We start from the raw sequence: 23,554 nt of genomic DNA, 5'->3' as shown, positions 1-23,554 counted from the left end.
ACTAAGAGATATCAGGGTGCTGTGGCGATGTTAGATGACAATGCCTACACTTGGTGGGAGTCAGTGACCAGTAGTGTTCCTACCGATCGTTTGACCTGGAATTTCTTTAAGGATCGTTTTCGGAGCCGTTTTCTGGGAGAGCGCTACTTAGCTCAGAGACGACAACAGTTTCAAGACCTGGTTCAGGGAGACATGATTGTTTCTGAATATGAGATCGAGTTCCTGAAGTTGCTGAAGTATGGATTCAGTATGGTACTTACGGAGAGAGATCGATGTCGTAAATTTACCCTTGGACTCAGATACGAGCTGCATAGGCAAGTTGTAACCCATCAGGATGAGATATTTGATGTGCTGGTGGGCAGAGCCAAAGATGCGGAAGAGGTGGAGGTTTTAGTTTCTGGTAGAGAGCGTGTTGATCAAGATCGATCTAAGAAATTTTCAGGCCCGATGGAGTCATCAGCACAGTCCGGGAAGAGGACTTGTACTTCAGCCCCTCAGAGAAGCAATACATGTTTCAGTCCTGCAGCATCCTCACCTTTAGCTGTCAGTCGAGGCGGTTCCTCGTCGTATTATAATGGGCCCCTTTGTGAGTATTGTGGTAAACAACACTCAGGAGAGTGTCGTAAGAAGATGGGTCTTTGCTATCAGTGTGGATCTAGTGGTCATTATCGGAGGGATTGTCCTCAGTTAGTTTCGTTTGAGCAGACCACTACCCAAACTCCTGTGCGTTCGTATACTACAGTACAGACCCCAATTAGAGATCGTAGTCAAGGAAAGACTCGATGATCAGCGTCCAGGACAGACAGTAGAGCCCGACCTCAGCAAAATAGAGGGCCAACAGCTTCTGAGGCTAGACAACCAGCTTTAGTTTATGCAACTAGACATCGTGATGACAGAGATGAGCCTGAGGTTATTGCAGGTACATTTACTATTTATTCTACCCCATACTTTGCATTATTGGACAATGGCTCCACTCACTCCTATGTATCGAGCTCAGTATCTCGAAACCTTCAGATTCTGATCGAGAACACTGAAAATACTGTTACAGTTACAAGTCCAGTAGGACAAGCGGTATTAGTGAATAAAGTATTTCGGCGTTGTCCTCTCGAGGTTCAGGGAGAAATTTTTCTCGCTGATCTTATGGAACTTCCTTTAGGGGAGCTCGATCTAATTCTTGGAATGGATTGGTTGAATAAACACAAGGTAAAGTTGGATTGCGAATACAAGCGGGCTACTCTAAAGACTTCAGATGGTCGGACTGTTGTGTTAATTGGTGAACGACGTGGTTATCTCTCCAATATAGTTTCAGCGATGGAAATTGATCATATGATCCGGAAGGGATATGAGACCTTCATTGCTTGTATTTTGAACACCAAAGGTGCATTGTCCACGATCGAGGAGATTCGTACAGTTAGCGAGTTTCCTGATGTTTTTCCGGAGGAGTTGCCTGGGTTACCTCCTGATAGAGAGGTAGAGTTCGAGATTGAGACTTATCCAGGATCTTCACCTATTTCTATGGCACCTTATCGTATGGCTCCAAAGGAACTTAAGGAGTTGAAAGTCCAATTGCAAGAATTATTCGATCGAGGATTTATCCGACATAGTACTTCACCATGGGGAGCTCCAGTTCTATTCGTGAAAAAGAAGGATGGGTCGCTAAGATTATGTATTGACTATCGGAAATTGAACAAGATGACGGTCAAGAATAAATACCCATTACCCAGGATTGATGACTTATTTGATCAATTGCGAGGAGCTACTGTATTCTCTAAGATTGATCTTCGTTCGGGGTATTATCAATTGAAAGTTAAAGGATCTGATGTTGCAAAAACGGCCATTCGCACTAGATATGGTCATTATGAATTTTAGTGATGCCTTTTGGTTTGACGAACGCTCCTGCAGCTTTCATGGATTTGATGAATCGGGTGTTCCGACCATATTTGGATCAATTTGTGGTGGTCTTCATTGACGATATTCTGATCTATTCTCGTACTGAGGCAGAACATGACGAGCATTTGAAGATCGTTCTGCGGACTTTGAGAGAGCATCGTTTATATGCCAAACTAAGCAAGTGTGAGTTTTGGCTTCAAGAAGTGTCATTTCTGGGGCATATTATTTCTGCGCGAGGTGTTCAGGATGATCCCAGCAAGATAGAGGCTATTATGAATTGGAAACGACCTAAGAACGTATCTGAAATCCGCAGTTTCTTGGGCTTGGCTGGTTATTATCGACGTTTTGTTGAGGGCTTCTCGATCATTGCTTCTCCTTTGACAAAGTTGTTAAGGAAGAATGTGCTGTTTGACTGAGGCGAGGCACAACAGGAGAGCTTTGAGAAATTAAAGGCGGTTTTGACTCAAGCACCGGTGTTGATTCAACCAGAGTCCGGGAAGGATTTTACAGTGTATAGTGATGCTTCACATTCAGGACTTGGTTGTGTTTTAATGTGGGAAAGTAAGGTGGTGGCTTATGCATCCCGTCAGCTGCGGCCGCATGAGAGTAACTATCCTACTCACGATTTAGAGTTGGCAGCAGTAATTTTTGCCTTGAAGATTTGGAGACACTATCTTTATGGAGAGAAGTGTTACATTTTCACAGATCATAAGAGCTTAAAGTATCTTCTGATCTAGAAGGAACTTAATTTGAGACAGCGTCGCTGGTTAGAGCTTCTAAAGGATTATGATTGCGTGATAGATTACCACCCTGATAAAGCTAACATTGTAGCAGATGCTTTGAGTCGAAAGACGGTATCGGAGTTGAGGTCTTTAATGGCCAAGATGAATTTATATGACGATGGCACTTTGTTAGCAGAATTGCAAGTTAAGCCGACCTTGGTTGATGAGATCAAAGCTAAGCAGCCCCTTGATAGCTCCTTGCTTTCCATCTTTGAGCAAGTAGAGCAGGGGACAAACTCAGATTACGCAATTGATCAGGATAAAGTTTTATGCTTTAAAGGTAGATATTGTGTGCCTGATGATGCTGAGTTGAGGCAGACTATCCTTACTGAGGCTCATAGTAGTCCATAAGCTATGCACCCCGGAGGAGATAAGAAGTACCGGAATTTGAGAGAGAGGTATTATTGGATTGGTATGAAGAAAGACATATCTGACTTTGTGGCTAGGTGTTTGACTTGTCAGCAAGTTAAGGCAGAACATCAACATCCATCAGGTTTGTTACAGCCTATCAAGATTCCTGAATGGAAATGGGAGCGTATTACTATGGATTTTGTTACTGGCTTGCCTATGACTCCTTCGAAAAAAGATTCAGTTTGGGTGATTGTTGACAGACTTACAAAGTCAGCTCACTTCATTCCTGTGCGAGTAAATTATACTTTGGATAAGCTGGCAAGATTGTATATTTCAGAGATTGTCAAACTGCATGGTGTTCCATTATCTATTATTTATGATCGAGATCCGAGATTTACTTCGAGATTTTGGAAGGCGTTACATACGGCTTTGGGAATAAGATTGGATTATAGTACATCATTTCATCCACAAACTGATGGTCAATCTGAGAGAGTAATTCAGATTCTGGAGGATATGTTGCGGGGTTGCGTAATCGATTTTCATGGTAGTTGGGAGAACTTTTTGCCGTTGGCTGAATTTGCTTACAATAACAGTTATCAGACCAGCATTCGTATGACACCCTATGAAGCGCTCTATGGGCGTAAATGTCGCACTCCGATCTATTGGACTGAGTTGCGTGATAGGAAAACGTTGGGACCTGAGTTAGTGCGAGAGACGGAGGACACAGTCAGATTAATCCGTGACCGTCTGAAAGAGGCATTTGATAGGCAGAAATCTTATGCAGATCAAAGAAGGAAGGATATACAGTTTGAAGTGGGAGATCGGGTCTTTTTGAAAGTTTCACCCTGGAAGAAAGTATTGAGATTCGGGCGTAAGGGTAAATTGAGTCCAAGATTTATTGGACCATTTCGTATCTTGAAGAGGGTAGGACCTGTTGTATATCAGCTTGAGTTACCTTCTGAGCTAAGTCGTATTCATGATGTCTTTCATGTATCAATGTTGAGGAGATACCGTCCAGATCCAGGTCACATTATTCAGGTTGAAGAAGTAGAGCTGAGACCTGATTTGTCATATGAAGAGGAGCCCATTCAGATCTTAGAGAGAGATGAACGAGTTCTTCGGAATAGGCGAATTCCAATGGTCAAAGTTCAGTGGAGTAATCGAGGCCCCTCAGAAGCTACTTGGGAGACATTGGAGTCAATGGAGGCTCAGTTTCCTCAACTATTCTCATAAGGTAAATTTCGAGGACGAAATTTCTTGTAGAGGGGGAGAATTGTAACAACCCGATTTTCAAAATAATATTTAATTGAAATTAGAGGGTTTAATTGTGAAAATTTGGCGAAAATTTGGGACTGAATTGAAAGATTTTAAAACTTGGAGCTTGTTTTAAAGTTAAAGAAAATTCAGGGACCAAGCCCTGAATTTAACCTTGGAGTGTCGGCAGGCAATTGTTATATGCGTGATTTCTGTTTTGAAAAACAGAAATCAATTTCACAAATCCTTCCTCACGCACACAACTTCCAAACTCGATTCCGACGCCGTCCGAATTCCGATCGTTGTTTTGAAACCACCGTTGTGTTCATCATCGAGCGAGGAACAAACCCTTCAAATTAATTGAAGCGAGGCCAAACGTCGGGAATTTTCAGTCAAAGTAGCGACGGTTTTGTTAGCTCTATCGCCGAGAAAATCTTAAATTCACCGCTGATCGTTGCTCCGTTTACGACACCTCCCGCACCATCGTGTTCCTTGTGCCGTTCCGAGTTCACCGGTGTCAACCTTGTCCGCCGTAGACGGCGGCGCGTGAGGAGGTGGTGCAGTCAAAGATTCAGCCGATTTGAAATCGAGCTCTCCGCCGTTCAAAAATTTGAACCGATCATTGTAAGTATCTCGAAATCGCTCAAAATAATTTTAAGAAATTTTTTCGGGATTTTTAGGGCCCCAGAGGATGCCTCACGCGCCACACGCGCCGCCGCAGGGCGAGTGGCTGCTGGAAACCGGTTTAATCGGTTTTCAACCGGTTCTGACCGGTTTGACCGGTTTCAACCGGTTCGAACCGGTTTGACCGGTCTGACCCGACCGACCCGACCCAACCGTTGACCCGACCCGATCGGACCGTTGACCGTTGACCGTTAACTGTTGACCATTGACTTTCTTTGACCAAAACTTAAAATGGCTTTGACCGAGCATTAAACGACCGTTAATCTTTTCCGAGTATAACTATCCTGATAGTTTTCGACGTGCCAAATCCGTTTCCGCTGTCATACTTTATGTTTTTCGACGTCCTGATTCCGATTCCGCAATTCGTTTGGCCAAATTCAGACTCGAAATACCCCAAATTGATAGTCAAACCCGAAAAATGCTTATATACTTAAGAAGTCTAGTTTTGAACAATTAAATAGGATTTGGGACTGATAGATTATTATTGTTTGAAGGTACAAGAGACTCTCCGGATCGTTCGACAACTCGACCCAGCTCTTCTAGATCAGTTAAACCACGTGTGCCATTATTCACGCGTTCGAAAACTGTAGCAGAGCGTGGTGAAACTAGCAATCAGTAGATTTGCTATTTGAACCTATTGTCGAGGTATGTTCCCTACTTATTACTGAACTATTTTATTGGTTTTAATATATGGTATACTGAATTCATTGGTTATTGTTTTATGGATGCACCAATTTAATGTGACAATTTATGGAATATGGCTGCTATCTAATTTTTGTTTTGAAATGGTATATGATTACCATGTTTTTGGATTTATGGAATTTATGTCACGGTGCAATTGAATTTTGGAATTGAATTACGATGGAATAGCTCTGATCAAGCTAAATGGGCCTAATGTGACTCTTGAGGGCCCCAAGATGTTTCATTAGGTCGGCTTTCCTTTGCTGTGTGCTTTGGGTAAGCTATATGGACTTATTGACTTGGGCTTAAGGATACAAGCTTCAGAGCTTATCCTTAAGTCGGCTTTCTTTTTGCTATGTGCATAAAGTAAGCTATATGGAAAATAATTTTGAGAACTACTGATGGTGTACCAGAAAAGAGTTTAAACTATGATTTTCAAAAGTTAAACTCTTTTACGAATTTGTGAGATTACTGGACTATGATTTGTACCTATTGACATTTTATGGAAATGTTGGGACACACTGAGCCTAGCTCACCTTTTGAAAATGTTTTCCCCCTTTCAGATACTGTTGGTTAGATACCTCGGTTCGAGCACTTGGAGGATCAACATATCTCTTGAAGTAAATCAGATTGTAATGTTTTTATCTTGCAAGTTGACTTTATTTTGGTGACATGGACCTTATTTTAAATATCGGATTTTATAATGATGACTCTTTTGCTAGTACTGATCGGTTTATTGTGATTTTGAATTTGAAGACATGTTTTAAATTAAATTATTATTTATTGGTACTATATTTACGAGTTGGATTTTGATAGTATAATTTGTTTATAATTTCATGTTATTTATAATGTGATTTTATATTGATAGAATAACGATTTCGGAAAATGTCTTTAATAATCATAATGTGATCCACTAGACTTAGTCGAAACGCATAGGCCGGGTCTAGGGGGTTACACATGTGGTGTAAAGATTTCAAAAATCAATTTAAAATCACCAATCGGCATGTTAATTAATGGGATTCTGCTTACGTACTCATAAGAGAGATCTCGGTTGCTACGATTAATAAATTATATCCTATACTTTAATCCATTAAATTAACCTTAGTTGATTCAATCAGTTAAATTAATTAAATTGAATCAAATTGATTTTGATTTAAAAATTATATATTTGAACTTACTTTCCTAGAAGAATCCATGTTAGATTAAAGAGCATTAAAAGTTCATATATTATATTTAAAATTTTGTTTAATTATTTCATTATAAACAAAAACATTTTAAACTTCTACTTCCTCTAATATAAAAAGATTTATTTTAGTAAATAATCTATAGAATAAATGGTTAAAAGCTCTCAGTTGACATATTTTCTCTCGCCTAAATTGTAAGTCCAATACAAGCAAAATTTCCTTTCTTCCTTCTTTTAAGTAGAAATTGTTCCTAAAAATATTTATTTTAGTCATTGTATACATGGAAAGTAAATAAATATTTTGGTTCAAAAGTTTAAAATTATAGATAGTTGATTTAAATATTCTTGGTTTAAACACTCTTTCGGTCTTTGTCAGTTTTAAAATTGAGTAAATTGATCCCTCTTGAAAAAATAAGAGTAACTTATTCAATGTACATTTTAAAAGCATGTAAATAAAAATGATCTAAGTTGATGCTTCTATTTTTAGTTAATACATGACACACGTTCACTTGTAATATGAAGACTAAAATGTTATTTTATAGTAAAAATAAACATTTAAATATAATATATAAACTTTTAATATACCTTAATCATGCATATTATAGTGTATTATTGAGCACAGGGAGAGTTTGAGTTTAGAATAGATACGAGAGTTGGTGATTACGTGACGCATTGGCCCATTAATAAAAAGTCAACCCTATTAAAAAAATGTTGGGCTGTGAAGTTTACAGGGACGGACTGTATTGTTCCAGATAATGCAATGCATTCATGCTGACACTTTCTAATAATTGTTATTTACTGCTTGGATCAATGAAAGATACCTGGAAGATTTTAATATTAGATTCAGAATTTATTAACAAATCTGGAATCATTGACTTCCACTCAACAGATTTTATCATTTCCCAGAGGGCAGGTGGATCAGTGACGAAATCTCCATTGTTAATTCTAAAAAAGATAGATAAAAAGAAACCCAGAAATTATATGTGTATTTGGTAGAGATTTCATTAAGAAAATTGATGTTCCTGTTACTGGTTTGATTAATAACTTGTGTTTGAAGAAACAAATTTGTTCTTCCTTCAGGTTGCAGATTATCAATTATGTGCTTTGAATTCATATAAATTTCCGAGCACAGGCAATACAAGGTTTTTTTTTGTTGCAGAAACTAATGAATATATATATCAGTATAGAGAATAATTCTAATACTAGGTTACAAGTCACATAAAACTTTACCAAAGATGCTTAATCCTTACAGACTTAACCTTAAATCCAAAGCTAAGGTCGAAGAATATGAAGGAGATGAATCATTTTCAACAGGAGCGGGCAAATTCAGGTCCAAGCCACAATCTTGCTTTGCTGCCAAAAGGTTGAGCCCTTGGTTCAGTGATGTCTCATCGTCCCCTTTCTCCCAATGGCACCTCTTATGCCCACCCAAGGCTTGACCGCTAGAGAACACCCTCAAGCAAACGCTGCATTTGTGACCCCAAACTATCATCAACCTACTATTGTCTTCCACATTTTCTTTAGCCATGTCGTCGTCATCGTAGCCGTCACTTCTTGTTATCGCGAAACAACCCTTGACGTTCTTGTGGCTAGCCCTGTGCCCTCCCAGTGCTTGACGTGACCCGAAAACCCTCTTGCAACTCGAGCATTCGAACTGGAAGTTTATGGGGAAAATTTCGGTTTCTTGAACCCCGGGTTTATAACTTGTACCGCATTTGCTCTCACTGGCGGGGGCACTATTAGCCAGCATCAATAAGGATGCTGCAACTTCGTGTTCGTCCTCCGTCATCAAGGCCTCCGTACTATTTGTCGGTTTGACAGGACGGCAATGATTCGGAGGGGGGTTAATTCCACGCCACTGTCGCTCAGGGTGACATCTCATGTGTCCAAAAAGTGCTTTCCATGACCAAAACTTCTTCCCACATTCACTACAAGGTGGTGTAATCTTTGGTGCAGAAGGGTCAGGTTTTTTGGCATATTTAGGCCTGGAAACGGTGCTAGAACTAGTCGGGAATCCACCAACACCAATCTTTATCAATTTGGAGCGTTTCTTCCGGGGCTTCGGTTCGTAACTCACAACATTGCTGGGCAAAGAAGGCAAGTCCGGGATGTTATGTTGAGTAACAGAAGAAAGGAATCGAAATCCGGGATCAGATTCGGTGATTTCGTTCATTTTCAGAAGACATCAATGGAGAGTTGAAAGAGGGAAAATTTGTAAAAATGGTTGATGTCCTGTTTATGTAGAAGTGTTGGCAGTTACTTGCGTTATGGGACAGGGAAGTTATGAAGTGGGCGGTTTTTTTCAGTTGGATGTCGGAAACATGGGGTGGTTACGTTTGGATTATGCTTCAGTGCTTTTCACCAAGTTTAAAACGTGCCTTGCTGCACACGGTTGAGCCTGACTTTGTTCATGGATAAAAAGTTTTTTTTTTTATTTATAGAGGGGATTAAAAGTATATATATTTTTAAAAATTAAAATCTTATTTTATTTAAAATAAAATGTTTGTTTACAAAAATAAATGATGCTCACACGTTTGCCACGTGTAGAGGGGTGTAAATGAATAGAATAATTGATAAACTGATTGTGTAATGTTTATTTATGTTAGTTTGTTAAACTAAATAAATGAGTATAAATAAAAAAATATGTTCATTTAATAAATGAACGAACACAAACAAATGTATGTTCGATTTGTTTATGTTCATGAACAAACTCGTTTACAAACTCGTTTATCAATTCATTTATAAACTCATTTACTCGGTTCTCTTTTTTCTTTTATTTTATTACATTTTAAATATTGATAAGAATAGAGACTAAATTAAACACGTTAAGAATTTTGAAGTTTAAACTAAGAAGCCCAAGGAGCTTAAGGATTATATGAAGCCTAAGGAGCTTTAGTGGCATAATTTCACCATTTTGAAGAACATGTTCACAAATATTAAACATGTTTACGGACATTAAACTAACATGTTCACAAACACTAAACAAACCGAATACAAATACTTTTAAAAATAAATAAACGGTCACGGATATAATATTAAAAAATTTAAACGAACAAAAACCGAATATGAACGTACATAAACACAACTTTGATCATTCAAACCCGATTCATTTACACCCCTTCACGTGTGTCTCATACTAATAATCTTTCTTTCTTTTGTTTTGGGGAAAATTATTTCCGAAAAATATATCTTCAATTTGTATTTAGCCAAACCCTATATAGTTAATCCCAAAAGTTAAAAAGAAAACAATGGAAATTTAACAGGAAGCATTAGGCTTAATAGTAGATAAAGAGGATCATTTCACCACAATAATTTGATAATTTCCCACAGCTTTTACTAAGAAAAATACACAGAAGATGAACTGAGTTGGTGCATTCACTCTATAGATAGGCTACAACTTTTCACCACACTTACTACCTTGTAGTTTGATCCCCTTTCATTTGCATGACTGATCTGTTTGAGTGATGGGTGCTGGAGCCATTTTCGTAGTTTTCCCGAGGGCGTTTAAAATGGAGACACGCTGCAACTCCTTCGCTGGGGACAAGGAAAGATTAGATTATATCAGATCCATGATGTATAAATATAGTCAAAGATGCTGAAAGATCAAATAAAGGAAATGGATGGCACCATAGGAATTCAAGCCCGTAAATACTAAATCATGACAGCTAACGAAGATTGTAGACACCATACCATTTCCCAGTTGCAAAGGGTGGTATGTTAGAAATACGGCATACAATGAACTCGTAAAAACCGAATAAATTTAGGCATAATGTTAAATGCTGGAAAAGAAGAAGAAGAAGCGCACACAGAGATGAATTACCTTCCTCCAGTGAGAGCTGAATTGATCTTTTTTCCAGCTCAACAGCATGTCTGCTGAGTTTGACTGCAGAAAAACATCGAAGCACTGACAAGAAAAAAATGAATAGATTGTAAATCAGTATTATAAGATTTTTTTTTTGACATACAGTATAGTAAGAATTTTATAACCGAAAGAGTAGAATATGGTAAAGATTGATTCATCACATGGACATACTCTGGGTATAATCCTCTAGATTGGATTGGTCCAACTTTTTCAGTAGCATCTGCAAGTGATAATATCGCTCTTCCCAATGAAGTTCACTAATTCCTTTCGGACAATCGAACAAAGGGGTAGTGGCAACAACTGGAAGTTGATTGGAGTCTAAGGGTGTTAATTTTGTAGCAGATTTACCAAGAGGTAATGGTACTGAAGGTTTGGCAGATGAACTTGTTAAGGATGCCATCGGAAGTGGTGCAAATGCTGGAGAACAAGAAACTTTCGACTCCTTTATTTTGGATTTTAGTAGGTAAATTTCCTCCGGTTGTGTAACTTGCCTCATCTGTTGGAAATTACTTGTGCCGGTACAATCAAAAGCACTGCTTTTGGCTAATTCGGTTTCACATTTTCTCCGGACATAGACAAGGGGTCCATTTGCAGCAGTATTGCTCGGAGATTGGCATTGTGAGGGGCTCAGAGGACATTCAGGAGATGCTCTCTTAGTTCCAGAGACCTTGATAGGATCAATACAAATTCCTCTATCTTTAGAAAATGGGGAGCTTCCCGTGGAGTCGGGTACAACCCTATTTTCGTTCTGGAGATCTCTCAACGGTGTCTTCTTTGCACCAACTGGACATTGCTTATCACAAGCGGGTGAGTTATTCACTGGATTCACGAGTCCGAATTCACTGAATTTAGAGTCTATCATTTGCTGAACCATCTGATAATGTTTGATTCTGGTAAGAGGACCGTGGTTATAACAAAAGAATCCAAATTAAAACTAATGACTAAACAGATCGATCGATCAAAGTATCAGTACTGGGGCTACAACTTGAAACCAAATTAAAAATTGAAATTCATTAAATTCTGCATCGATTTAGGTTTAACTTTCTTTTCATAGAAATAGGAAACAAACCTCGCATTACAATGACAATTTAACAAAGAATTTTTTCACAAATAAATGACAGAATTGTAGATTACATAAACCAAAAGCAGAAACTAACAGACCAAAACAAAGGATCAAATATGAAGAAAAACGCATGCACACTAACAACAGCATTCTTTCAATTTCCTTTGAACTATATCAACAAAAAACACATTACAGATTGCAAAATTTTAAAAGACCCAGAGACTTGGGTGTTCCATCTAACGCATTAATCAAAATTTCCAACTTGGACTCTGTAAAATGCATTGAGAGAATATTACCCATTGAATCAAAATGCAGAAATTTGAACAAAAATCGAAATATTTATTTAAGTTGATCATATTCTAAACAACTACACAAAATTACTAAACGAATGAAAGCGAGAAGGCAGGTATTAAGGAGATTGAACTGCTATAAATGAGAGATGTGAAGAAGATTAAGAATTAAAAAAAAAAATTGGATAAGACATTTACCTTAGGTCATTGAAAACGCGGAGAAAGATGGAAAATAAGAGAGACAAAGAAGATAGGTTTCAAAAGCAAGGAACTTTGCCTCTCTAACCAAGTAGTTCAATTTACTGATTAGTCCTTGTGCTTTTTTAATTATTTTTCAAGTTTCATTAACGGGTCTTCGTAATTTTCTGCGTGGCACCCCTGATCTTTGGAGCATTTATTGAAATTCCCCAAACCTTTCTAACAATTGTCAATAGGTCAAATTATGGTTTTATCCTTGTTCGTTATTCAGGATTCAGTCTCTATATTTTAATTTAATATAATTCAATCCTCTCATTATTATTAATGTTATGTTTAAGTCCAAGTTAATAACATTAACAAATTCCATTAGTTGATTAGGAGTTCAACTTGAATAAAGTTCAGATATAACCAGAATTTATATAACTACTAAAAATCGGGGGTCTCATATTTTGTTAAAAAATTACATTGGTCAGATAATGTGAAATTTTAAGGAGAAAAAAAAGACAGTCCAAATTATGAGGCACTGAGATGTAATTCAAATTAAGAAATCTTCAAATTGAAAATGGCACACCGTACACGGATGAAACTCGTAAGTTTACCACTGTTGCTAATCCAAATAAATAATAAGGTAAATTACAAAATAGTTACCTAACGTTTAGGATGCTTGTATTTTGATTATCAAACTTTCAAAACTTACAATAAAATCATTAAACTTTTAATTCGCTTTCGTTACAATCACTACTGTCGACTATCGTTAAGAAATAGTGACTTGACACAACAAAGTCATTTCCCCCCACTAAAATCTTAAGTTTCTCAAACTTGAAATCAACAACCACCATTCTTAAAGATTAAGATGAGATTCAGATTGATTCTTTCTTCTCTTGATGATGTTTGGTAGATATTGAAAATTTTAATATAGGAAGGGGCTGTTTGTTTGCCTCTTAATGGAATTATTCAGCGCTGAATGCTGAAACGTTCAGCATTCAACGCGTTTGTTTCGTACCTCTGAATGATTAAGTGCTGTCTGATTCAGCAAAACAGTGCTGAATGATTCAGCATAGAAGTACATTCTGAATCATTCAGAGTCAGTTATCAAACAGCATGTCACATTCAGAGCCAAACCATTCAGAGCCTCTGAATCATTCAACATTTGAATCATTCAACGCTTAATCATTCTGAAGTAAACAAACAGCCCCTAAGTGTTGTATTAAGAGATAACGAAGATTAGAAAAACATTGAAAAAAAGGAGATTGACAATTGCCTAGTTGAGAAGCTTAGGAATTTTGATGGAAGAAGATAACTTTAATATGTCACGTCAAAATTCCTTAACGATAATAATTATAATGACGATGAATTGAAAAACCAATGATTGTATTGCAAGTATTAGAAGTTCAGTAACCAAAATGCAAATGCTTTAAAATACAGTGACTATTATTTTGCAGTTTACACTAAATAATACGATTCAACAGTAGTGGCCAAATTGGGGATTAACCAAAGAAAACATCCATGGGCCAAGTTGGATTAATTGATTCATAACCCAACTTCTTCCTTGTCTTCAGGCTGCTGAACAAAAATCGAATGCTGGAATAGCCTAGTCGCAGTTCGACTTCATACTCGATTTTTGAGTAAAATTTACTGTAAGATTCTACAGAATAAGAAAACAACAGAGAACATAAATTAAAAATGCTACAAGCATCAAGTTCTTAAAAATTAGGTGATAAAAAAGATTAATCCAAGGCTTATGGACATAGGCAAGATCCAAGAATGCATAGAGGCCAATATCAAGTTCTCAGGGTATATCATCGTGTTTACTAGCTCATTAAACTACGTAAACATGCCCGAAAATGAATCGGTATAATCTGAGGTTTTGCCAAGGCAGCAGGCTAAATCAACTAATCTTACACGTCTTACATGAGAGTTCTTGTTCAAATTTAAGAGCATTATATTGAGCAATTACGGCCCGGGATTCCCCAGAAGCCTCTCAACCGCAGCATGGACATTTCCAGCGGTAGCACGTAGTGCTCTGATATTCTCTACTGTATCATAGAAACCCATTTCTTGGAGTTGTGATAATTGTGTAGCATACAGTTCTTCTGGTGGAACTGGCAACGAAAGAAGATAAAGTTAGTGGTGAGTGGTGACCCCAAAGTGTATCGAATCTGATTCATAAAAATGCAGAAACATATAAGAATGCTAACCATCAGGTTGGTTGGGAACACTCGGACCACCAGCACCTAGACCACCAAACAAATTCATCAATGACTCCAGACCAGCAGTACCTGGAGCACCTGAAAATGAGGTTAAACAAAATAAAGTGTAAAGCATAAAGATGAAATGAAAGAAGCACTGGTAAACGAAAGCGGCAAAGCAAACTATAGAGAGCCAAGGACAGTTCAAGTACTCTTCGTGCCCCTTGTTGAGAGAATTTATAAATACAGTTTGGACTTGTTTTTATTCTATACCTGTAGTTGCACCAGTCTGTGCCGAATCCCTGCAAGAAAGTCAAGAAGTTGTAAACATTAAACCATGAATCATAACAACAAATTAAATATAATCATCTTAGGACCACATTACCATTTTAAAAGCACAGAGAATTTGACTCTATTAAGAATTCTGATGTTTCTAAAAGCAGCATGTATTGTACCAAGGACAACCTCAAAACGCAAGAGTTGAAAAGGCCATTGACGTTTTTGTTACTGTTGGAATAGACAGAGGTACTATGACTTACTGTGTTGACTGCTGTCGATTGAGCGGGGACAGAAGTGATTGCTGTAGAGCTAGCATTTGCTGCAAGGAATAAAAGAAAACAAGTACATTTAATGTCAAAACAGTACTTGAAAATAAATCCAATAATCTGATACTATCCAGCAGGGCAGACTTAACATGCCTAGAAGACCATCAGGTAGGTGACCTTATAGAAAAAGAAAGATCCAAAACCATAAAGTCATGAAAGCATTTAGGCATTTATTAGGAGAGAACTCAGAGATGCAGACAGCATATAATATACCTGCATTGTCTCAGGGGAAAACATCTGACGAAGTACTTCCGGGTTTTGCATCATTTCTCTTAATTGAGGATTCAAATCAAACATTCCACGTAGTTGTGGGTTCAAATTCATAATCTAAAAAGTAAAAGCAGATTCTTAACAAAAATGATAAAAACAAAATGAAAATCTCTTGACTGAAGTGATTCTTCTCGGTACCTGATTCATATATTGGGGATTAGATGCTATGTTCTGCATCATTTGTGATACAGCTGGGTTTTGCAACAACTGAGTCAACTGAGAAGCGTCAGGCATTCCATTTAACATGGGCGGCATAACCGGAAGTCCAAGACCACCAAGACCTGGTGCCCTAGCATCGCCAGCAGGATTTGACCTTGCAGTAGCATTGGTCTGGGTCCCCCCTGACAATTTGTAACACAATGTTTCCAAAAAATCACAGAATTTAACACACATATGCAACAGTAGTAAATTGCATTTAATGACAACAAAAGGTTTAGATATTCTACTTCAACCAACCTGATAAAAAATTCAGCTTTAACTTACAACAGTTTTTTTTTCTTTTCCTAAATATAAAAGAATCCCATTTATATGGGAAAACTTCAACCAAATAAAAAAAAGATAAAAGTAATTCAAAATCATGCAAACGTGGACATGTTACTCCATGCAACCAAACAACCTTAGTACAGCATTTCACTTTAAACAATTTCTATATTCTAGGTCAGCCGAACATATTGATTCCATGCATCAACTGTGGTAAAAGATTATACGGCACATCACTTTAGCTTACTGTACAACACTTCCCGAATAAGAAAGAATTTGTCATTCAGATTGCAAAATTCAAGAGAAAAGACAAAAAATCATAACCATGAAATCAAACATGGGAAGCAAACCATGCTTAGATGACTCTCAGTAAGTCATTCACCCTACAACTGAATAAACTTGGTATGATGTTTCATTTCAAACATTGATCAAATCCACATAACCAGACTTACTTCGACCCTCAGGGCCTCAGCATCATGATTCTCTGAATTTTTTATTTTTATTTTTTTGGACAAGCAGTAGCATTTTGGATTCTACTCTGCCTTTCTTCTCTAAAAAAGGAATTGCATGCGCATATAATAAAAAAGTGCACATTGGAAAACAGAGTATGGCTCGACAGAAATATGCTTTAATGACGTACAGAAGGCTGAAACTTACCACCACCAACAGTGTTGCCCCAAGGATTAGGAAGAGGATTTGTGTTTGGGTTAGTTTGTTCCCGAATCGTTTCAGAACCATGTGCAGAAGTGCTGTTAGTAGTGGCCCTAGCTTGAGAATCACCTAGATTGCCCAATAAAGCTGCAAATGGGTTTGAACTTGGATTATTTCCGTCGTTTCCAGCCGTAGCATTCATAAATGGTTCCTGAACATTTTCATACATACGCCTGAGCACGTTAAACCCCTCAGGAGAGGATTCAATATTACTCATAGCCCTGTCAGTGTTTCGCATCATTTCACGCATGAGTTCAGGGTTCCTTGCAGCTTCGAATGTCTGTCGAAGAATGCTAGGATCATTAAGTATATGCCCAAGCTCCGGATTCTGATCAATGATCTCACGCATTTGGGGATTGCTTGCAATCAAACTACGCATTAACTCTGGGTTATTCATCAAACTTTGAACAGCAGGTGCATTCATTAGTTCGCTCATCATGTTCGGATTTTGAGTTAGTTGTTGCTGTACTTGCTCAAATTCGGGAAGTCCAGATCCAAACAAACCAAAACCTCCATTTCCACCAAGTGCATTAAGTCCAGGGAATGAGGGTACTCCCACACCAGCACCCTCATTAGAACCAACACCTCGTGTGACCCCTGGTGTAGTATTAGGAGTTCCAACATCTGTGGTAGCCGCAGGAGGAGATATGGATGAAGATGGGGCCAAACCACGAACCATGTGCACAGTATGATCAGCTTGCAGACCTTCAATAAGGGCGAAGACAGTGAAATGGTTGAGCAGTCATTAAGTATTTGAGCAAAATCTAAATCTGGGTGTATAAATTACAAAGTCACTTCTAACCCTCATATGAAATAGATTTGTCTAATAAAAATAATCGTTACATACACATTTGTTTATAAATTTTGTGCATTAACGCATCATGATAGTGATTAGTGAACTACGAAACATATTATGATGCATTATAAAGTTATCAAATACAGTTATACTAGTCACTTTTGTTTTCAGATCTCATGTAAATGTTTTGTATAAAGAAAGGAAATATTCGATACAGCATCCCACATATATATATACCGAAAAACATGCACATAGATATACATCGTACATGAACGTATGTTTACTGAACCACCATTTAGATTATAAAGTTATCAAATACAGTTATACTAGTCACTTTTGTTTTCAGATCTCATGTAAATGTTTTGTATAAAGAAAGGAAATATTCGATACAGCATCCCACATATATATATAGCGAAAAACATGCACATAGATATACATCGTACATGAACGTATGTTTACTGAACCACCATTTAGATTATTAAATATTAAGACAAAATGGTGAACGTGAAGAGGTGGACAGTTAGTACAAATTACATTTGATGCAGATTGCTTAGGTAAAAGAACAAAGGGCATAGCAAGCACATGACATCACAATCTCCATCCGTCATTAAAAAGTGCCTTAGGTCAGATGTTAAATTACTTCATACCTTTCCAACCTCCACCAGCTAGGAAGTAAAATCAGCATAACTCATTAACCAAATAAAAAAACATCAGTTTTCATTGACTCGCAAATCAAGGGTAGTACTAATTGATTAGGCTTACAAATCCTCTTTCTTCAAACTACATGGATATAGCCATCTAACAGAAAGCACATGTGATCATGTCACACAATCTTCAAACACCAAAATATATGGTCATCTAAACCATCTAAAATACAACAAAATAAAAGTCAAACCACCAAAATCACCATATTATCAGAGTAAAAACCTCATTTGGTAAATTAAGCAGTCTGCTGATACTTTCAAAGCTTACAATTTAGTAATTCGTTTCAAAAGTTTCACCATTTTCGGTTATTTCTTATATTTCTACCAAAATGGAAATACCCAAAAATTGAAAACCAACTTAAAATGAAATTATAAAAAAGCTGAAGGCGATTAAAACTTACCATAACTTTGAAGGGTTTGATCATCCTTCAAGATTCGCCCTTTATAAATCAAACGTTGCTGATCAGCTGGGACATCGCAATTCAGAGCCAAAACAGATTTGAAAACTCCAACAGTTGAATTGAGACTGGTCCTCACCGTAAATTTTGTACCATTCGAGCAGCGGATGTTAACCATCACTCCCTCACCTTCTCCTTCATTGGTACCGACTCGTGACTCACTCGAATCGCCTTCCTTAACCATATCCTCCCTCTCTCAGATCGATCAAAAAAACGTAACCCTATAAAATTGGATAAATACGAGAAAATAAATCCCTTTCCCTTTCCTTTTAAATAATTTTGTATTTATTTCCTTTCTGTTTAGGGGATTAAAGTAAATCTGAAAAATAATAGAAATATTAAAGAATTTGGGAGATTTTATAAAGAACTGGGGACACAAAACGAAAAAGAAAAGGATGTTTAGTTTTAAAGAAAAATGGGTTTCCAGTCATTACAAAGTTTTGTTTGGGTTTACATCAGACTAAATAATAGGACTACAATCTTAAAGTTGACAACCAAGAGGGACCAAAATCAGAATTTTACCTTTCAAATTTAAGTCAAATTATATGGTTAGCACTTATACTATGCATAAGGTGTGGGTTTAGTCCATATACTCTAATTTGATCAAATTTAATCTATTTAATTTTTTAAAATTAAAAATTTTAATCCTGACACAAATAATACATAAACAATATAATTTATTTATTTGAGCTAAAATTATCAAACTAAGAACACAAACTCAATCTAAAACTAACCTATAATATAAAAATTAATGAAATAATTTAATTTAACTAATTTGTAATTATATTTCAAATTAGCAGCAGATTTTTAAATTTTAAAAAAATATAAAGATTAAAAATAATGAAATCATAATCAAAGAATTTAACCTTATTATTATTGCATGCGTTTGAAAATAATTAAATAAGTGTAATCAGAATGGCACGGTTAACCATCTTTATAGTCGATGGTTAAAATTTTTTTGTTGACACTTCTTCTCCATTCTAGTTTCTAGATTATGAGTTCAATATCCGTGTAAAATTTCTCTTCCCCTCCCCGATAGATAAAACCAGTAAATCTCATTACATTTTATTCACCAACACGTCTAGTAGCATGTTCTTTATAATTATATTTTATGTCCGAACATTAGATTTCTACTTCTTTCTTTTTTTTTGGGGGGGGGGGGGAATACTTTTCTTGTATTGCAAATCTCCCATTTCTTCATTTCAAAGTAAAAATATATATATTTCATCCTCGCCTCAATTGATTCGATTCTTACCATAATATCTGGAACATATTATTTGCTATTCATAAATATATTTATTTTAATAAACAAATGATTGAATAACTTAACTGACACAAAATTCACAATCTCTAATACGTTGTGAAGATGCAAATTTTACAATGGCAGACTGAAACAAAAGGAAAATAAATTAGAAAAATTGGAACCATTTAAGGAAGTTCATGGAATATGTTCACACCTGCTCATATGTTGTAACAAGGAATTAGCTTTTCTTTGAGCTCTGCTTGTTCCAGAAGTGGAGATTTCTCTCAGGGCCTCATAAACACCAAACTGGAGTGCAGCTAAAGTAATGGATGAATTGTTCAACCCCAACTCTAGAAGAACCGAGACTGCGCATTCCTTGTTCTTAGGAGTCCCATTTCTAATGATTTCCACCAGAGTTTCGATGAATGATAATCGACCAATTTCGTTCCGGCCCTCGGGATGCGATACAAGAAGTAGCAAGATCGAGAGTGCTTCGTCGATCATACCAAGGTTTTTTTCATCGAGTAAATGGAGTAATGGTGGTATTATGCCTGCTTTGATGGCTCTGGACTTGTTGGCTTGGTTCAAAGACAAGTTAAAAAGTGCAGTGGCAGCATCCTTTTTACCCCTCAATGACCCGTTTTGCAAGAGATCCACCAATGGTGGGATCCCGTTGAAGTTTCCTACAAGAACTTTGTTCTCATCGAGCATCGATAAGCTAAACAAGGTGGCTGCAGCGTTCTCTCTACCTTCATCGGTTCCGTTTTGAAGGATCTCAATAATGGCGGGGATCGATCCTTCTTTGGCTATAAGCCTTTTGTTTGTCTCGTCAATTGACAAGTTCAAGAGGGCAGTGACGGTGTGTTCTTGAATATTGGAATCTGGATAGGATAATAGCTGAACTACACGTGGGATTCCGCCATTGTTGGCGATGAAAATTCGGTTTTCCGGGCTCTCTTTCGAGAGCATACGGATCTTGACGATGGCTTCTTTGCGTACATTTGGCCGACTTGAAGATAGATTTTGAACCAATGAAGAGATCTCTTCCATGATTTCTACAGAATAATTAACTGAAGATGCATAGCTATCTTTCTTGGGCAGTTCAAAGTTGTTCTTCTCACACCATTGCAGAATAATGTTGCGGAGTGCGAAATTCGGTGCTAGAGACAAGTGTTCTAAAGTTTGTCCAGTCTTCGGACATGTTCGATGGTTCGAATTTAACCACTTCCGAATGCTGTCTCTTTCATAAGTCTTCAAAAAAAAAAACCAGAAAGAAAAAAACTACCTCAGTTTGCTTGAAACATGGAAGTAAATGTACTGCATACCTCGTGTACTGTAGTGACAGGTTTAAATGCAACAACTCAGTTAATACAGCAATGTGTGATTACCTGTCCGGTTGCTACAATAACAGGATCTGTCATGATTTCCAATGAAATTGGGCAGAGAAACTCGTGAGGTATTAAAGGAGACTGACGTGTTTGGAGAGTTCTTGTCGAAACAGGACCGTCAAGCGAAACGGTTTCGTCGATCCCTGCTATTTGCTTCAACTTTGCCAGAAGATCCACAATTTGCTGCATGGTTTCATTATGTCCACCTCTCTGTTTGACCAGTTTCCCTATAGCTGTTTTTTCAGCTTTTAACTCTATAATGGTATGCAATTCGAGCTTGTGTGCTAGCCTTTCGAGTATCGCACTGTCTGCATTCCGTTCATCTTCCTTAGAGAAAACCACCATCAGATCCATAGCTAACTCCATATCTTGTGTATCTGTCCTCCTCTTTGCTCTTTTAAGTTGCATCCGCATTAGTTCAACCTGAATTCAATCAAAAGCATAACTCAACCAATGAACTAAGAAACCATGACCTGTTTAAGAACGCCAGATGCAATAAGAACTGTCACAAGCACAACCGGCCGGCCAGATACTCTTATTTCCCCCATGCTGTTCCGTGTCGTGCCAACGATTCGATACCATCCCCTGTGAGCACCGAATTGTGGACACGATGCTGTACGGCGTAGAGAAATTAGAGTACCTAGTAGGCCGGTAAGTCATGACAAGAACAAGAATTAAGAACTTCATAGCCAGGCAATGATTCATCCTATATATTGATTAACAATGTGGAAATGTGTGCTCAAGCTATCGATTTCTTACGTAGTTCAAATTCCGTTTCGACACATGAATATGAAAATACGATATTCAAAAAAATTTCAAATATATGAAAAATTTAAACACTCGAATCTGAATAATATTAATTAAAACAGAAAGTGGATTAAGCTAAAATACGATAAATGAAACATTACTTGTTCTTTCACTTCAATTGAAACTCCGAGTTGATCATAAGGGATGCCATCAAGCGCCTGACTCAGTTTATCATAAATGGCATGAAATCTACACATCATCGCCTCACTTTCCATTGCCTAATTTCAACAAACAGAAGAAATGCAATATCTCGTTGAATCAGTGTCGAATACAACAAAAACACACAAAAAAGCCAAACAAGAAAGGAAACGATCGATTGTTACCAAATATATCTTGCTTCCATAGCTACAATTCTTCAACAACTTCTTTGCTCCGAGCAGTGCTTTCTTCAAATTAAGCAGAGAATCCAAACCCGAAACCGATCCGATAAGCTCCCTTATCTCCTCCAGAAGTGGCACCAAAAGCTTCAATCTCCTCACCAAATTCAAGCACTCCTTCCTTTGAGTTACCCTGAATCCCGAATAAAATCCAACGGTCTCTATCACCTTGATCAATTCACTAGCCACGTCACTGTTATCACCAACATCGGATGAACTCGAATCCATCGTAATCTGTCTCTCCATTGCAGACCAACAAGCTTAAATCTTTGAAGGGTAGTATGAAAAGAAAAGAAAACTTGTGAGCTTTTGGTAGATAAAGAAATGGAATTGTGTCAGTTGGTAATAAAGAAGAATTTGTGATGTTTCAGTGAACATGATGATGATTAATGTATTTTTATTTGGCGGTTTTATTGACGAGAGTGATTAGTAACGGTTAGTTCGCGGAATTTCCGGTTCACTAAAATTGGAAAACCGGAGAAAAGAAGAAAAGTGAAATTTGAAACAGTAATGTGGTTCACGCGGTTTTTTGACAATGTGACGCGTATTCACGTGCACTCTTTCTTTCGCAATGTGACCCACTACAGCGAGTATTCGACAAAGTTAAATAAAAAAAAATGTAATTATACGAGTGAGTTTTATTTTAGAAAAAATAACTCCAGTGATCGAAAATGTCTTATAATATACGATTTTAATCATTTTTTTTTATTTACGAAAATGACCAACAAATTCGTAACGCGAACTCCAATTTCGCAACTCAGTTTCCAAATTCGCAACGCGAATATGTAAATCACATTGCGATTTTCCAAATTCGAAACGTTCGCAACACTGAATTTCAAATTTGTAACTCGATTTCTTAATTCGCAACACGAATTTTAATTTCGCAACAGGTTTTAGTTTCGCAACACAAATGTTTTGGGTATATAACTACGCAGCAACAACAACTCATAACATAAATCCCTAAATCGCAACTCATTCCATCTCCATCTATCACTCTTTTCGGCGACATCTGTTCCTATATACAACGACATCCTTTTCCATCTCTAATTTTTTTTTTACATAATTTTATTTATATAATTTTTTAATGATTTCTCTCCCAAATTATCAACTATCAACTTAATAAAGGTATGTTTTTTTCTAAGTTAGTGATGATATGTAGTTTATAGCTCATTTGTTTAGTAAATTAATTAATAATTTGTAAAATGAAATCATCTAATGTTGATCATGTTTGGATAGATTTATGTTTTGGAGGGTCATGGGAGAATGTTCATGGTGTTTTACAATATAT

At 37.1% G+C, this 23,554-nt stretch overlaps 4 protein-coding genes across 5 annotated transcripts; all 4 read right to left on the bottom strand.

Annotated features, from left to right (window-relative positions):
* Positions 1 to 8,071: 8,071 nt before the first annotated feature.
* Positions 8,072 to 9,177, bottom strand: LOC120134214 (zinc finger protein ZAT3-like). The gene has a single exon (XM_039150689.1). It carries the CDS (start codon positions 8,996 to 8,998, stop codon positions 8,072 to 8,074), a length of 927 nt encoding a protein of 308 aa, XP_039006620.1. The 5' UTR covers positions 8,999 to 9,177.
* A 1,069-nt stretch (positions 9,178 to 10,246) lies between these two features.
* On the bottom strand, positions 10,247 to 11,199 carry LOC120134197. The gene is made up of 3 exons (XM_039150677.1): positions 10,859 to 11,199; positions 10,646 to 10,729; positions 10,247 to 10,359 (listed from the first exon to the last, which is right to left on the bottom strand). Exons 1-3 carry the CDS (start codon positions 11,181 to 11,183, stop codon positions 10,262 to 10,264), a joined length of 507 nt encoding a protein of 168 aa, XP_039006608.1. The 5' UTR covers positions 11,184 to 11,199; the 3' UTR covers positions 10,247 to 10,261.
* Positions 11,200 to 14,016: 2,817 nt separating this feature from the next.
* On the bottom strand, positions 14,017 to 18,780 carry LOC120134574 (ubiquitin domain-containing protein DSK2a-like). Of its 2 annotated transcripts, XM_039151015.1 has the most exons (8): positions 18,395 to 18,780; positions 16,440 to 17,198; positions 15,441 to 15,643; positions 15,246 to 15,359; positions 14,967 to 15,025; positions 14,701 to 14,729; positions 14,437 to 14,526; positions 14,017 to 14,340 (listed from the first exon to the last, which is right to left on the bottom strand). In XM_039151015.1, the coding sequence occupies exons 1-8, from the start codon at positions 18,633 to 18,635 to the stop codon at positions 14,192 to 14,194; spliced, it is 1,644 nt and encodes a 547-aa protein (XP_039006946.1). In that variant the 5' UTR covers positions 18,636 to 18,780; the 3' UTR covers positions 14,017 to 14,191. The 2 variants fall into 2 exon arrangements, with proteins under 2 accessions (XP_039006946.1, XP_039006947.1); XM_039151016.1 differs by lacking the exon at positions 14,437 to 14,526.
* A 955-nt stretch (positions 18,781 to 19,735) lies between these two features.
* Positions 19,736 to 22,580, bottom strand: LOC120133897 (U-box domain-containing protein 15-like). Its single transcript, XM_039150393.1, has 4 exons — positions 22,213 to 22,580; positions 21,991 to 22,107; positions 21,083 to 21,505; positions 19,736 to 20,945 (listed from the first exon to the last, which is right to left on the bottom strand). The coding sequence occupies exons 1-4, from the start codon at positions 22,510 to 22,512 to the stop codon at positions 19,890 to 19,892; spliced, it is 1,896 nt and encodes a 631-aa protein (XP_039006324.1). The 5' UTR covers positions 22,513 to 22,580; the 3' UTR covers positions 19,736 to 19,889.
* Between the last annotated feature and the right edge of the window lie 974 nt (positions 22,581 to 23,554).

This window comes from Hibiscus syriacus, unplaced genomic scaffold (assembly GCF_006381635.1).
Source record: "Hibiscus syriacus cultivar Baekdansim isolate YM2019G1 unplaced genomic scaffold, ASM638163v2 tig00110597_pilon, whole genome shotgun sequence".
Taxonomy (NCBI): Eukaryota; Viridiplantae; Streptophyta; class Magnoliopsida; order Malvales; family Malvaceae; genus Hibiscus; species Hibiscus syriacus.
The sequence above is the reverse complement of the archived record's forward strand: the minus strand, read 5'-3'. Positions and strand labels throughout refer to the sequence as shown.